The sequence below is a fragment of the Alligator mississippiensis genome, chromosome 15 (genome assembly GCF_030867095.1).
Source record: "Alligator mississippiensis isolate rAllMis1 chromosome 15, rAllMis1, whole genome shotgun sequence".
Lineage (NCBI taxonomy): Eukaryota > Metazoa > Chordata > Crocodylia > Alligatoridae > Alligator > Alligator mississippiensis.
Window position 1 is genome coordinate 3,906,954 of NC_081838.1, and position 14,937 is coordinate 3,921,890.

A 14,937-nucleotide genomic window follows, 5' to 3' on the forward strand; every position below is an offset into this window, starting at 1 on the left:
GCCACTGTCTCTGTTCTACTTGGCTGCTGACATGTCCCACCCTTGAGCCAGCTGCAATTCAGCCCTGTATCCCTAGTCTCCTGTGCCCCACTCCAGAGGAAGCTGCATCTCTGCTATACCCAGCTGCTGACCTGTCCCACCCCACAGCCGGCTGCATCTCAGTGAGGGGCAAAGCCCTGACATCCCACCCCAGAGGTGGCTGCATCTTAGTGGTGCTGAGATGCAGCTGGCTCTGGGGTGGGGTGGGGTGTGGCAGGCTGGGTATAACGCATGCTGTCACATGCCCCTGCCCTCCAGCTCCTGCTGCCAGCTGCTCTGCAGGTCTCTCCATGGGAGGGGCATCGGGCACCGTGACTATGGGCTTCGGCCAGTGAGGATGCAGCTTGGCAGCCCTGCCCCGCCCCAGCGGCAAGTGAGAGGTTCTGATAGGCTGAAAAGCCTGCTGTGCCCCTGATGTGGCAAGGCTTGGTGGCTCAGGATTGGCCAGCGGTGGTGGTGACGAGGTGGGCAGAGGGAGGGGGGCAGGCCCCACAGCTGTTGTGGGGTAGGGGGTGTGTGTCAGGGAGGGGCCCAGGCCAGGCAGGTAGGACCAGGGGGACCTGGGGGGTGGGAGTGTAGCCCCCGCTTCCCAGCCCTGCCGGTGCCCCTCACTCCTGACCCGTAGCCCTCTGCCCCCCCAGCCTTGCCGGTACCTCTTGCTCCCGACCCACAACCTCGCCCCCCCCAGCCCTGCTGGTGCCCCTCACTCCCAACCAGCAGCCCAGTGCCCCTCACTCCTGCCCGACAGCCTCCTGCCCCCAGCCCTGCTGTGCCCCTGCCACTCAGCCCTTCCCCTCCTTCTAGCAGAGACCCCCGCGGGCCTGAGCTGCTGGCACCATGGACCGGTACCGGGTCCCGCGCACCAAGGAGATGGAGTTTGGGGGGGCCCTGGGTAAGAAGAAACAGGGCGAAGGGGAGAGCCCAGAATCCTGGGTCCTCCCCAGGGCTGGGAGGGAGTGGGGGCCGGGGGCTAGGGTGGGAGACGGGTGGTGACAGCCCGGCGCCTGGGTTCTCTCCTCGCACTGAGATGTGAGTGGGGTCTGGTTCGCTGGGGCTGAGGCCCGGACGCCTGGGTCGTATCCACGGTGGGAAGGGGTGTGGGGGTGTGGGGGTTACAGCAGGAGCGGCCAGGAGCCCGGCCAGCTGGGTTCTCTCCAGCTCTGGAAGGGAAGTGGGGTTTGGGGGCTGTGGCGGGAGACTGGACACCTGGGTTGTACCCCCTCCCCCCAGGCACGGCGGCGCTGACCCTGCTGCTCCCGGGTGCCATGTGGTACCTGCTGACGGCCTGCGGGACCAAGGAGGCCAGTGTCCTGCAGGTGCCCCCTGTACCCACCCCCCGCACCCTTGCCAACCCCCAAGCCCTCCTCCTTGTCCTCGCCTGGCTCGGCCTCCAGGCCGCCCTCCACATGCTGCCCATGGGCAAGGTGAGTGCTCGTGGGGCCTGGCAGCCCGGGCCCTTGGGTTCTCTCCGGCTCGGGGAGGGGAGTGAGAGCAGAGTGGTTTGTGGGCCGGACGCCTGGGGTCTCTCCCTGCTTGGCTACTGGTGGGGTGCGGAGGAGGGTCCAGCAGTAAGACACTGCCTGTGGCTTCCACTAGGTCACGGAGGGGATCATCCTGCGGGACAAGACCCGGCTCCAGTATCGTGTCAACGGTGGGTGTTGGCAGTGGATGCCTGGCTCCTCTCCCAGCTCTGGGAGGCGAGTGGGGGCTGGGGCAGGTGGGAGCCCAGATGGACACCGTGGGTCTCTCCAGCTCTGGGAGGGGAAGGGGCATGGGGCCTGGGAGCCCGGGCTCCTGGGTTCTCTCCAGCGCTGGGAGGGGGGTGGAGGCTGGTGGGGTGCAAGCAGGGGGGTCTGAGAGCCTGGACCCCTGGGTTCCCTTGGCTTGGGACGTGGAGTGGGGGCTGGTGATTAGGGCAGTTGGGGTTGGACCCAGGGCAGTGTCTGCTGCTGTCTCTAACCCACCTCACCCTCCCAAAGCCTTCCAGGTGCTGGGGCTGACAGCGTTGGGGGTGGGTGCGGGGCTGGCCGCCGGCCTGCGCCTCAGCTTCATCCACGACCACCTGCTGGAGCTCGCTGGCGCTGCCACCCTCGTGTCCTTTGGCCTCAGCCTCCTGCTCTACCTCAAGGCCCTGCTGGCCTCCGAGGCTGCCCTGGCACCTGGCGGCAACTCGGGTGAGTCTGGGGGTGTCCTGGGCAGGCTCGAGGGAACCCTTGTATGAGCCTTGCTGAGCCCAGGAGAGGGCGGGGAGTGGGATCAATATGCAAAGGGAGAAGCTGGACATCTGGGTTCTCTCCTAGCAGAGGCATCCTAATGGGTTTTAGGGGGCTGGGAGCCAGAGCTGTGGGGTAAACGGGGTTGGAGCAGGGGAACCCGGATACCTGGGTTCACTCCAGCTCTGGGTGGGGCCTGTGGATGGGAGCGGTTTACAGCAGGAGTGCACCCGGCAGGGCTGATCCAGGATCCAACAGGGTGGATACGGGCCTGGCTGGGCCTGGGGGGCTGGATCCAGGGGCACTGCGGGTGCTGGAGTGGCAGCGGCTCTGCCCACAGGGAACCCCATCTATGACTTCTTCATGGGCCACGAGCTGAACCCACGTGTGGGCTCCTTTGACCTCAAGTATTTCTGTGAGCTGCGCCCAGGCCTCATTGGCTGGGTGAGTGCCGGGGTTGGGGGGGAGTTGGGGGAGGGGGCGGAAATATGGGGCCAGCTCAGCTCTGGGGGGTGATCTCGGCGGGAAGGGAGGGTGATATAAAGTCAGCTGCGCCCAGGGTTGATCTGGGAAACAGGGAGGGAGGATATTGGGCTGGCTATACCCAGAGATGATTGGGGTGGAGGGGAGATATGGGGTTGGCTGGGCACAGAGATGATCTAGTGAGCAGATAGGGAATATATGGGCCCAGCTGGGCCCAGGGGGTGATCTGGGGAGCGGGATATGGGGCTAGCTGGGCCTGGGGAAGAGCGGGGTTCCCGCTGACCTCCTGCTTTGGCCCAGGCGCTGGTGAACCTGGCCATGCTGCTGAAGGAGACAGAGCTGCGGGGCAGCCCCTCGCTTGCCATGGTCCTAGTCAACGCCTTCCAGCTGCTCTACGTGGTGGATGCGCTCTGGAACGAGGTGAGGCCCCGGATGTCTGGGTTCTTTCCAGCTAGTGGAGGGGAGAGAGGGGTTGGGGAGTGGGAGGTAGGGGTCAGAGCCTGGACACCCGGGCTCTCTCCCTGCTATGGGAGGGGGGTGGGGGCTTGGCAGGGCAGGAGGGGAGCCCAGACACCTGGGTTCTCTCCCCACTCCAGGTCAGGGCTGGGAACCTGGCTACCTGGGTTCTCACCCAGCTCTGGGAGTTGGGAGGCGAGGGGTAGGGGTTAATGTGTCCCCTCCACTCCCCCATGACCTGGCCATGCCTGGCAGGAGGCTGTGCTGACCACCATGGACATAGTGCACGATGGCTTTGGATTCATGCTCGTCTTCGGGGACCTGGCCTGGGTGCCCTTCACCTACAGCCTGCAGGCCTACTTCCTCGTTGGCCACCCCCAGCACCTCGGTCTGCCCGCCGCTGTCGCCATCTTGCTGCTCAATGGTGACCTCACAGCCCCATGCCCCCTGCACTGCTCAGCCCTAGTCCCGTGCCCCCTACCTTTCCTGTGTTCATAGTCTGATAAGTGCCGGGGCCCATCCTGCCCCGCCATCAGCCTCCCCTGGAGAGAAGTTTGTCTGATAAGAGCCAGGGCAGGGATCACCTCTCAGCTGGGCATTGTGAAACTGACCAGGACTGATCAGTTTCAAGTTTGGGGGGGAGGGGGGCCTTAATGAGAGGGGGAAGGCGCTGTGAATAAGGCTGAATGAGGGGCTAACACCTACACAGCAAGGCACTGTGGGTAAGGAGGTCCCCAGCCTGCATTGGGGTGGGGAGGCCTCTGAGCCAGTGGTAGAGTATTAAAGGGTTAACAGCTGACCAAGCACTCTGGGTAGCAGCCTGACCAACCTTATTGAGGGGTTAACAGCTGAGACTAAAACACTCTGGGTAATACACTAAATAGCCATATTAAGGGGTTAAAACGGAGAGCAAAGCACTCTGGGTAGCCAGCCTCAGTGTGAAGAGCCAAGAGCTGCACTGGTCCTGGGGTAATCAGGCAGGCAGCCCTAATTGCTGTGGGCGGGCTGGCAGCCTAAAGGAGGTGCGGACAGCCCAGCACTGCTTCTTCCAGATCCATTCACCCTATGATCACTGGCTTCAAGCCTTGTTTAAATGCCCATGGGCATCCTGCAGGACTCGTACCCCTCCCGAGGGGGCAGGATTCCTGCCCCACTTTCTTCCAAGCAGCACCACAGGATGGGTGGTGCCCCATCTGTCCTCACTCCAGTGCTCTCCCCCCACCAGGGCTGGGCTACTACATCTTCCGCAGTGCCAACTCCCAGAAGAACACCTTCCGCAGGAACCCCAATGACCCTCGAGTCGCCGGTGAGGTCCTGGGGGGAGAGAGCAAAAAAGGGCCAGCAGGGTGGGAGTAGTGACTGAGGGGGCCTGTGCTGGATGGCTGCTCTTGGGCCAACGCTCTTGTCCTCCTCCCAGGTCTCAAGACAATCCCCACAGCCACGGGCCGGCGCCTACTCGCATCAGGCTGGTGGGGCTTCGTACGGCACCCCAACTACCTGGGGGACATCATTATGGCCTTGGCCTGGTCACTGCCCTGTGGTGAGTCTAGGCCCTACTGGGGCAGGAGTAGGAGGAGGGGAGACAGGACCCACAGCCTCGACACCCATTGGAGCCACATATGTGATTCTCAGCCCTGTGACCCCACTGCCCTAGAAGCTGGGGGACTCTGGGGGTCCCCATGTCCATCCCAGCCCTGGTGGTGGAGGCCGCATCCCATGCAGCTCCCAGCCCCATGACAGGCCCTAGCCCCTCCTGGTATTAATGGGGGTGTATGTTTAAAGATGGGAAAGCCGGGAGCCCAGGACAAGAGGGGGGCACCTAAGATAGATCTGGGAGTCAGGATGCGTGGTGGTGGGGAGGGGATGATGTGAGAGCTGGGAGCCAGGACACCTGGGTTAAAAATCAGACCACCTGGATGCTCCTCCTTTCTGGCTATGGGCAAAGTGAGACCAGGCCAGACACCAGGATGAGGGCCCCCCTCTGACGCCCCCAAATCTCTGCCACCCCCCAGGCCTGACGCATGTGCTGCCCTACTTCTATGTCATCTACTTCACAATGCTGCTGATCCACCGCGAGGCACGGGATGAGCGCCAGTGCCTGCGCAAGTATGGGCTGGCCTGGGAGGAGTACTGCCGGCAGGTGCCCTACCGCATCTTCCCCTACCTCTACTAAGCCCTACACCCTGCCTCTGCCCTGGCTTGTGGCTCCTGCTGCCCCACCAGACCAGCCTCAGAATGCAGGGCTGTGCCAACGGTGCCCTGGACAGAAGCTGACTCCGAGCCTAGCCACCCTAGTCCCCCATACTTGAGATGGCTCCAATAACCCAGTGCAGGGGGTGGGAGATGGATTACCCTGGCCAGAGCTGGCCAGGAAAGGCCCCCTAGACCACTGGAGCCATCGCCCTTGCCCAGCTGCACTGAACCCCTGCACCAGGGTGACCCATGATGCTGTGGGGAGGCCTGACAGCAGGCAGGTGCCTTATCAGACTGAAACTGCCTGAGACCATGACATCCCATCCACCTGCATCTTATTTGCATCTCATTGGAAAGGAATGCATTGCCTTGATGACTTTGTAACACTGACAGCCTCCTGTACAGTCCCTAGTGACCCCCCCCTCCAGCTGTGGGTCCTGCTGGCTGGGTGGGGGGGCAGGCCCATGAGGCAGTAGGGGGCTGGGAGGGCATGCGGGGCTGGACCGGAAGGCTGGGAAGTTTGGTGTTAATAAATGGTACGTGGAACCAAAGGCCTTGGAATTTATTTCCTCAGCCAGCACATGGGAACCCTGCCCCCCAGTACCCCATCAGCTCCTCCAGCCCCTCTGTGGGGTGATTATGAAGCATCCAGATCCCTTGGTGACAGACACGGGTCCAGCTCTTTTATGAGACAATTGGGGTGCGAGAACAAGAGGGCAGCACTGGGAGACAGGGAACGGGTCTAGAGCCCTGCATGTGCCCCCACCGGGTGCAGCTGGGGGAGGGAAGTGGGGAATGCCCCTCCACACACACACTGTGGGCTCCCATGTGCCAAAGGGTGCCTGGCACACCCAGTCCTCCCCACCCCACCCTCAGCAGCCTCCCAGTTTCCTAGTTCAGTGGCCCCAACTATAAAAGTCTCCCAGTTCACAGCTGCTCACATGGCCCCACGACTCAGGCCCCCATAGTCAATACTTCCCCCTCGCCCATGCTCAGCTCGAGTCCTGCTCAGCCTCCACCAGCACTCCTGGCCCCACAGGCAATTAACCCGTTCTGATAAGAACCGCTATGTACCAGGTCCATAAGTCCATCTGGCCCAGTCTCCTGTCACACAGCAGCAGACAGCGGAACTTAATGGGAAGAGGAAACCAAAACAGATGGGATCCAAGCAGGGTTTTCCCCTCCTGTTCCCCTCTCACTTGCAACCTCCAGCACTGAGGGTGCAGGAAGCTCAGATGCAGAGACCGTGCCCCTCACCCCTGTGCTTAACAGCTATGGATGCCCCTTTCCCCCAGGAGCACGTCTAATCCCTTGGTGCGTCTGGCTGAACTCAGCTTCCCCTGCGTCTGGCAGCAACAAATCCCATCCTTTAATTCTAAGCTGGGGGGGAAGGAACTTCCTGGTGTTCGTTTTAAACTGACGACCTGCTCGTTTCATTGCATGAGCCCTTGGTCTTGTCTAGTGAGCTACAGGCCATAATAAATCCCTGTTGGCTTTCTCTTCCCCAATTAGCATTTTGTAAGCCCTCCTCATGCCCCCCCGCCTCTAAACTGAATAGGCTTGTCTGTCCATTCATCTGCCCCACTCCCATCCAGCCCACACTATGCATCCACCCCATGCTCACGCTCTCTCTCTCGTGAGTCTCTTCAGTCTCTCCTCACAGGGAAGCCCCTCCAGCCCACAAATCAGCCTTGCTGCCCTTCTCTAGTTCTGGGCAGGGACCAGAACTGGGTGCAGTCTTCAAGGTGTGGATGTAGCAGGGGTTCATAAAGGGGCATCGGGATACTTTCAGCACCTCAGGCATCCATCTCAAGGGCTCATCTGCAGCCCCCAGCTGAAACCCACCAGCCCAGAGCCCCATGTACCTCAGCACAATCCAGGACGCCTGGGTTCCACCACAAACCTGCCCCTCTGGGGCCACTCGAGACAGTCCACTCCATCTTTCCATGCCTCAGGTTCCTCAGGCACAGATGCAGACTCCCCCTTCCCCTCAACTCTGCAACTGCTCTAAGATTCATGCCTGGAAAGCCAGCTGGGTCAGAGCTCAGACCTTCCTCCGTTACCCCTGCTGCCAACCTGGAACAGACCCAGGCTGCGTTTCACAGCTCTCTCCCAACAAATGTACCGCACCCAGGGCTTCTCTAACCCCATCAGCCCCATGCTGATCAGAAGCTACCTGTGGTGCTGGGGTCCCAGTCATGCCAAAACACTGGGATTTGGGGACACCCTCGCTCCCCTCCTCTGACCCCTCGTGAAACATGTGAGGTTCTCTTGTGAACACCCCAGTGAGTTCACGAGCCATTTCTGCCCCCCCCCCTTTGTCTGCCAGAGACCAGTGCTGTGGGGTTCACTCTGCTGTTAACAGGCAAACACAACCCAGCCCCTGTAAGCCTACCTGGCTCAAGAAGCCAAGAAGGCTGAAAACTCAGCTGTATCCAGCCCCAACCTCAAGAAATGAGAGCTCAAAGTACATCTGAACTGGCTACGATGCTAGAGACTGGAAAGGAAATACCTGACACTCCTCCGCAATCTCTCCTGCCTCTGTCCTGAGCTCTCAGAAGTGAGAGCTGGCTCCTTTCTCTCTCTCTCTCTCTCTCAGTGTAAGCTGTCTGTCTACAGTCACTCAGTCTAGCCGTGGCTGCAGAAAACAGAGCTTCCTGCTCTGTAAGGTCCTGAGCTCTGGCTACTCAGTTTTTCTGTTCTAGTTTACGTGGCACTGCCCTTTCCTAGCTGATGCCTGCAAAGCTCGGATACGAGACACAGCACTGGGAGCAGCTAGAGGTTGCTGCAGTCGCTGGAAGTGTCCGATGCTTTAGCACTGCCGTGGCACACGTGCGGCTGACAGACTAGGCTTTATTACAAATCCACGCAACCAGCTCAAGTCTGAACTTATTCACACCCCCCCTGTTCAGTCCAAAGTACCAGTCCAGGCCTGACCCCAACCCCTTAGTCCAGCTCCTCAATCAGTGGTGTCTTGGGGGGTGGCATTTTCCCACCCCACATCCTCTCCAGCTCCTTGGTAACCGTGTTCACTTCCCTGAGGGCTTTCATGCGAGTCCGGTACTCGGCCTCTGCCTCCAGGGCAAGGAGGGGCAATGCCGCTGGGTTGTCATTGACCCAGGAGAGCAGGAACTCGCACTTCTTCTTGGCTCTGTACACATGCGACCGCTCCGCTGCGGGAAGCTGCTTCTTGGCTTGGCCTAGCAGCCGGGCAAGATGGGCCAGGGAGGTCAGGGTGTAATCCTTCTGCTGGGCAGGACTCTCGCCCCTCAGGATCTCAGCCACGGCCAGGATGGCACCAGTATTGCCCAGAGGACACTCAGGCAGCTGGCAGGCGGTCACAGCATGCACAGCAGCTTGCAGGGCCTCACCAATGGAGCCGAAGCCTTGCTGGCGCCCCAAAGCCCCAGACACGCTCAGGACAGTGTCTGCAAAGTCAAGCAGCAGCGCAGCATCGTCCTCCGGCTCCCCGTGGTAGAGGGTCAGGGCGTAGGCGTAGGCATAGAGCACATTGGGCAGCTGGAAGCCCACCAAGGGGGAGGCCGGGCCCCGGGTCAGGGCCCTCAGTGGCGGGATGGAGGCTGGCACAGGGGGCATGGGGCTGGGCTCCACATCCTCCAGCTCCGGGCTGGTGCGGTCGACATTTGGCTCTGAACCGAAGCCCTGCGATATCTCTGCAGAGAGCCGGGGGGGTCCCCCTGGCCTGGGGCTACGGGGCTCCACATTATCCAGCTCCAACTCGGTGCAGGCAACTTCTGGCTCTGGCCGGGGGTCCCCCGGGGTGTCCGCAAGTAACTGGGGGTGGCTGAGCTCCCCGTTCTCCAGCTCTGGGCAGGTCCAGGCGACTCCTGACTCCGAGCTGGGGTCCCCTGATGTCTGCTGGGGGCTGGTGGGAGACCCCCTTGGCTGGGGAGCGTCCCCGACCTCCTGCACCAGCTCCCGCCCCCCGGCCCGGGCCCGGCGCCACCACCAAGGCCGCCAGGGAGGCAGGAGGGCGGCGGCGCGGTCGCTGGCGAGGAGCCGCTCGAAGGCGTCGCGCTGCGCGGGGCTGAGGGCGTCGTGGCCTAGCGCGGCCTCCGCATCCCCGGGCTCGCGTAGCTGCCGCAGACGGCCCAGGGCTTCCCTCAGGCGGGCGCGGTCGGTGGGGTCGGCCCGCTGGGCGCGGAGGCGGAGCTCGAGCTGGCGCCGGGCGAAGGCCTGGGCGCAGGGGCCGTGGCCGCGGTAGCAGGGCAGGGAGCAGAGGCGCAGGTGGCAGCGCGGGCAGGTGTAGGGCGCCTCGGCGCGCCAGCACAGGCCGCACTCAGCCGCCATCTTGGGGGCTCTTCCCACTCCGCGCTTCGGCTCCTTCCGCCGCAGCTTCGGGAGTTTCCGGCAGCACTTCGGATTCCTCCGCCCCACGTTCAGCCCTCCCTCTCGGGCTTCGGCAATCTCCGGTAGCATTTCGGCTCCTTCCGCCCCGGCTTCAGCTGGGTTCGGAAGCTCTCGGGCCTGGAGCTTCGGCTCCTTCCGCCGCACGGAAGTCGGAGTTCGGCTCTTGGCGAAAGCCCCCGCTGCAACACGTGCCTTAGACCCACGTGCGCACTGGGGCAGACGTCCCAGTCTCCCCCTCCTCGCCGGCTGCAGGAGCCTCTGCTGCGGGGTGGGGAAGCCCCTCGCTCTGCCTCATCTCCGAAGTGGCTGCCTGGAGCCGGCCCTGCCCCCACGAGGCTGGATCAGGCTCCCTTTGTCCCCAGCGCCTGGTCCCTGCGGAGACCCCCTCAGCACCAAGCACCCCCACCCACCACACCTGCATGGCAGGGCTGGGGGAGAGAGACAGCCTGCAGCTGTATCAGCTAGAAACCAGAGGGGACTGCCAGGGAAATGGCCTAGGAGTCCTGGCTCCCCCACTCTAACCCCAATACCCCCAACACGAACATCCTCCTGGCCTTGGAAGGGAACCCAGCAGTCCTGGCCCCAAGCTGCCTTGCTCTAATCCCAAGACCCAACCCCAATTTCCCCCTGCCCTAGAACAGAACCCAGGAGTCTTAAGTCCAGCTACTGTACTCTAACCAAGCCCAACGGCCTGCTAGGCTTGGGCTGCCACCTAAGGGGCTGGTTTAGGGGCTGTGGTGAAGGTCATCTGGACTGGTACAAGCATCACCTCAATGGGGTACACGTGGGGCAAAGCTTCAAATCACAGAGATGCCGAGGAGTCATCCCCCACACCCAAGTCTTCCAAAACTCCTGTGTCATCCTCACCTTCTGCATTATTTCCAGACCACCATGGCTACACCAGCACTATATTCCACTACCATTGGCTTTGAAAGACTGTTATTGCCCCTTTCCCCCTTCCGAGACTCCAGGCAAGATCAGAGCACAGGCTCCATGTCCAGGCCTGGCAGATGTGCAAGTCAAGGCAAATGGGATCTGAGCAGGGATCCCCACAATCACACCATGAAAGTGCATGATGCACCCCTGCAGTTGGACGCCCCATCAGCTGACAGGTCTCCACACAGGCACCCCCCTCCCTCCCAAAGCCCCAGCCTGGCACACACTACATTCGTGGTATGATAGGAACCGGACACAAAGTTACTGCACAATTTTGTGCAAGAACTTGGTAAGCTCAAGCCTTGCTGCATCATGCCATTTGTCACATTCGCTTCTGACCAGGGAACATTTAACCGCCAATCAGGTGTTAGCTGTAACATGCGCCGGGGCCTTAGACCTGCCTATTTCCCCTCCATCCCCATGAGCCCTGGTCAAGCCCCACAGCAGGTGCTATAATCTCCAGCCTGCCTTAACCTTGAGACCAGGGCTTGCTGGGCCCAATGCTAGTCACCCCCACAGCTGCCCAGAGTGACTGGCTGAAACCCAGTGGAGTTCTCTCCCCCCACACTCCCATGAGGAAATCACCATCAGGAGAGAGCTTGGGTGCTGTCTACTTTATTGGGCATGGGATGGTATTACTTAGGAGTTGGCATTGGGGCCTTTCTTCTTGCCAAAGGTGGGCACAACGTTGACAAAGCGGCGGTTGTACTGCATGCGCCGCTTGGCACGGCCTGTCTTCTTCTTCTTTTTCTCCTGCTTGGCCACCTGCAGGGAGGGGAGGGGAGTGTGAGAAGCGAGCAATACATGGGTGGGAGTCCCGGCTCCCCTAGTCTAAACCCTGAGGACCACTCCCCCTTCCCCAAATATCTTCCTGGACCTTGTAAAGTAACCCAGGAGTCCTGGCATCTCTCTCAACTTTAACACTGAGATGTGCCACCTCTTCCCTCAGCAAATATCTTCCTGGAGCTTGGAAAGGACCCCAAAGAGTCCTGGTTCCTAGTGTCCATATAATCCCCCAGTGGAGCACACAAGGATGTTGTTGTCGTTGGCCCAGGAGAGCAGGAACTCAGTTTTCCTCAAGGCACTGTTCACCTTTGACCACTCCTTGGTGGGAAGCTGCTGACTGGTTTGGCCCAGTAGATGGGCAAGATGGGAGAGGGTGGCCAGGGTGTAATCCTTCTCCTGAGCCAGGCTCCTGCCTCTCAGGATCTCAGCCACATCCCGGATGAAATGGGCAGCGCCCAGGGGGTGCTCAGGCAAGTGGAGTCCTGGCCCCCAGCTACCTGGCTCTAACCCTAACCCAACCCCAAGCTTCCCTGCACCGCCGAATAGAAGCCAGGAGGCTTGGCTTGCAGCCCCCCCCCAACCCACAGGCAGGGCTTACCTTGGGGGTCTGGCCTCTCACTTTCCCAGCACGGGCCAGAGAGCCATGGACCTTACCTAGGGGAGAGAGAGTGGCTGTGAGAACCAGCAAACTCACTCCACCCACAGTGCCTCCAGGCCTCAGCTGCTGTAGCAGGCCCAAGCCAAGCACAGAGCTTCCAGGGCAAGGATGTTTATGAAGCCGGGCAGGACACACACAGCCCTGACGTGCCCAGGCCCTGCAGCAGGACGTAGGACTCATCCTGGCTTCCCGTACCACTGGTGAACAACCAGCGGGATGGGGAACGGACCCCACGGCCCACAGAGTCCGAGATCCCGGAGGACGCAGAGGCACAGGTGGGCAAGGGCACATCCTACAGCCTCCCGCGCTGGAACCGCGAGCACTTTGCCACCGTGCTGCGCTACAGCCAGCCCAACGGCAGGCAGGTACCTTGCCCCTCACAGGCGCTAGTGAACGTGTCCCCCGTGCGCGCTAGCCCCTGCTGAAGCCAGGCCCAGGACCCCGTGTGGTGCCGGCAGCTGCCGCAGTCAAAACGCCGGGCCTGCAACCTCGCTGCCAGGTCCTCCAGGCCTCAGCTGCTCCAGCAAGCCCCCTCGCGTCGACGGGCTTCCCGCAGGCTGGGCCGCTCTGGGGAGCCCGGGCCTCCTTACTCACCTCCCAGCACACGCGCGGCCACCTCCAAGGTGCTGAGCTCGCTGATGCCACATTGCCCGACGACGGCATCGTCCTCCAAGGGCGCTCCCCCCAGGAGAACCACCTGGTCCTCGGAGGCGATGCCCTCCAGGGACTCGATGCGAGCCTGGGGGAGGCGGGAAGGGCAGAGTCAGCAGGAGCCCACGCCAGGGGAAGGGGCCGGCCCGGCCCGGCCGCCCCGGCGGAGAGGACGCCCTGCGGCACCGAGGGGGTCTTGCCCTGTGCGGGGCTGCACCAGGGGTCGCGCCGAGCCCTCGCGGCCGGGTGAGAACGGACCCAGCGATCCCGATCGCACCCCCCCACCCCCCAAGGGTGCAAGCCCAAGAGCGGCGGGCCCGGGCCTCACCTTGATGCGGCCGACGGTCTCCTGCGCAGACACCTCGAGGGTGTGCAGGGCCTGGGCGCGGACGAAGAGCTGCATGGTTCTCGCCGGCTGCGGGGAGAGGAGCGGGCGCCTCAGACCGCCGCCCGCCAGCAACCCCGGGGGGCGCTGCGTCTCGGCACGGCACGGCACGGCACGGCACGGCACGGCACGGCCCGGCCCCCTGCGGCTGGCGCCTGGGCCTGCCCCAACCCCCACCCCACCCTGAACCCGGCCCCGGCGACCCGCGGTCCCCCCCAGCCCCGACACCCACCACGAGCCTCAGATCAAAATGGAGTCGGACTCAGTAGGAAAAGGGCGCAGCGCGCACGCACGCGCGGAGGTAAGCACGCGCTGACGTCACCGCCCCGCCCCATAACGCCTTCCGGGATAGGGGCGGGGCCGGCCATATCTCCGCCCCTGGCGGCAGCAAGATGGCGGCGGCCGCGCGGGTCGGGTTGGGGCTGAGGCTGGGTCTGCGGCGAGGCGCGGGCGGGCCGTGGGGCGCGGGGGCCCGGCGGCTGCTGCAGGTACCGGCCCGGGGGTGCTGGGAGCGCTCCCGCGGGCAACGCATGGGGCGAGGGGGGCCAGGCTACGTCCGCTTTTCCCCTTCCCTTGGCGGGGCTGGAGCGGGAACAGGGTCCCCGCCCCTCGCGGGCCCCTCCCCTGGGGCGGGGACAGGGTATCCAGCCCCCGCCCTTGGCCCCCGGGGCTCCCAGGGCAGGGCGGGGGCTGCGGCCCGGCGCCCTCACCGCTGCCGCTCTTGGCCCCTGTCGCAGAGCCAGGCGCAGGCCGAGCCGCCGGAGCCCCCCGCCCAGCAGGACTACCCGGGCATGGTGGAGTCCACGGAGGACTACAAGTGGGTGGAGCGGCTCATCCCACCCACCCGGGTGCCCGAGCCCCCGAAGCACGAGCACTACCCCACGCCGTCTGGCTGGAGCCCCCCGCGAGGTAGCCGGCTTCTCCCCAGTCCCGGGGCAGACCCGTCCCACCCCCGCTTCTCCCCCTATCCCGGCAAACAGCTTCGTCTCTGGCACTATTTAAAATCTCCCCGCTCCCCCTGTGCTTTCCAGGCCTGTTAATTTAAGAGGGCCCCGAACCATCCCATCGTTGCTTGGAAACGTCCCCGCTCATCCTAACTGCTAGGAGCCTAAAGCAAACCTGCGCCGAGCTGAACATCCCAGCAACCCCCTTGTTCAGCACGGCCGGGGCAAGGTCACAGCCAGGAGCGGGGGGCTACGGAGCTGTGATATCCCTCCACAGCCTCTCTCTCTCTTCGGCAGACCCCCCGCCGGAGCTCCCGTACTTTGTTCGCCGCTCTCGCATGCACAACATCCCTGTCTACACGGACATCACCACCGGCAACAGGAAGATGACGCTTATCCGGAAGATTGAGGGGGACATCTGGGTAAGGATCCCGCCAGTGCCTGCCCCTAAGCCAGTGTCTGTCCTGGGGGGAGGCGCCTTTGTGAGACCAGGGTCCCCTAATGAGCGCTTTGCTCCAAGCCGGGAGCCAGCTGCACCCGTGATCTGCAACATCTCCCATCCTCTCTCCTCTTTGACCGCAGGCCCTGGAGGGGGAAGTCAAGGAATTCCTCGCGCAGCTTTTGGGCAAGACGCCACCACCCACACAGGTCAATGAGTTGACCAGCACCATCCGCATCAAGGGCTACTTCGACGCCGAGATTAAGGCCTGGCTGCTGGACAAGGGGTTCTAAATAAAGCCTGGGGAAGCTGCTGCTTGTCTGGTGCTGTGGTCTGTCCCGGAGGGGGCTGGAGCTGAGGGGAGGAGGGAGCGGGTATCAGAT

General features: G+C 62.9%; 4 protein-coding genes across 5 annotated transcripts; 2 read left to right on the forward strand and 2 right to left on the reverse strand.

Moving 5' to 3' along the window:
• Positions 1 to 519: 519 nt before the first annotated feature.
• Positions 520 to 5,935, forward strand: TM7SF2 (transmembrane 7 superfamily member 2). Of its 2 annotated transcripts, none has more exons than XM_014596520.3 (11): positions 520 to 583; positions 844 to 931; positions 1,270 to 1,463; positions 1,636 to 1,690; positions 2,019 to 2,213; positions 2,593 to 2,696; positions 3,036 to 3,155; positions 3,447 to 3,615; positions 4,417 to 4,497; positions 4,609 to 4,731; positions 5,204 to 5,935. In XM_014596520.3, the coding sequence occupies exons 2-11, from the start codon at positions 877 to 879 to the stop codon at positions 5,362 to 5,364; spliced, it is 1,257 nt and encodes a 418-aa protein (XP_014452006.1). In that variant the 5' UTR covers positions 520 to 583; positions 844 to 876; the 3' UTR covers positions 5,365 to 5,935. The 2 variants fall into 2 exon arrangements, with proteins under 2 accessions (XP_014452006.1, XP_006265025.1); XM_006264963.4 differs by having other exon boundaries at positions 531 to 583; positions 847 to 931.
• A 2,282-nt stretch (positions 5,936 to 8,217) lies between these two features.
• On the reverse strand, positions 8,218 to 9,839 carry ZNHIT2 (zinc finger HIT-type containing 2). The gene has a single exon (XM_006265008.4). The coding sequence runs from the start codon at positions 9,822 to 9,824 to the stop codon at positions 8,331 to 8,333; it is 1,494 nt and encodes a 497-aa protein (XP_006265070.4). The 5' UTR covers positions 9,825 to 9,839; the 3' UTR covers positions 8,218 to 8,330.
• A 1,451-nt stretch (positions 9,840 to 11,290) lies between these two features.
• On the reverse strand, positions 11,291 to 13,511 carry FAU (FAU ubiquitin like and ribosomal protein S30 fusion). Its single transcript, XM_006264964.4, has 5 exons — positions 13,404 to 13,511; positions 13,115 to 13,201; positions 12,730 to 12,874; positions 12,076 to 12,131; positions 11,291 to 11,456 (listed from the first exon to the last, which is right to left on the reverse strand). The coding sequence occupies exons 2-5, from the start codon at positions 13,187 to 13,189 to the stop codon at positions 11,331 to 11,333; spliced, it is 402 nt and encodes a 133-aa protein (XP_006265026.2). The 5' UTR covers positions 13,190 to 13,201; positions 13,404 to 13,511; the 3' UTR covers positions 11,291 to 11,330.
• A 29-nt stretch (positions 13,512 to 13,540) lies between these two features.
• MRPL49 (mitochondrial ribosomal protein L49) lies at positions 13,541 to 14,867 on the forward strand. Its single transcript, XM_006265009.4, has 4 exons — positions 13,541 to 13,659; positions 13,909 to 14,080; positions 14,413 to 14,537; positions 14,698 to 14,867. Exons 1-4 carry the CDS (start codon positions 13,564 to 13,566, stop codon positions 14,845 to 14,847), a joined length of 543 nt encoding a protein of 180 aa, XP_006265071.3. The 5' UTR covers positions 13,541 to 13,563; the 3' UTR covers positions 14,848 to 14,867.
• Positions 14,868 to 14,937: the final 70 nt, after the last annotated feature.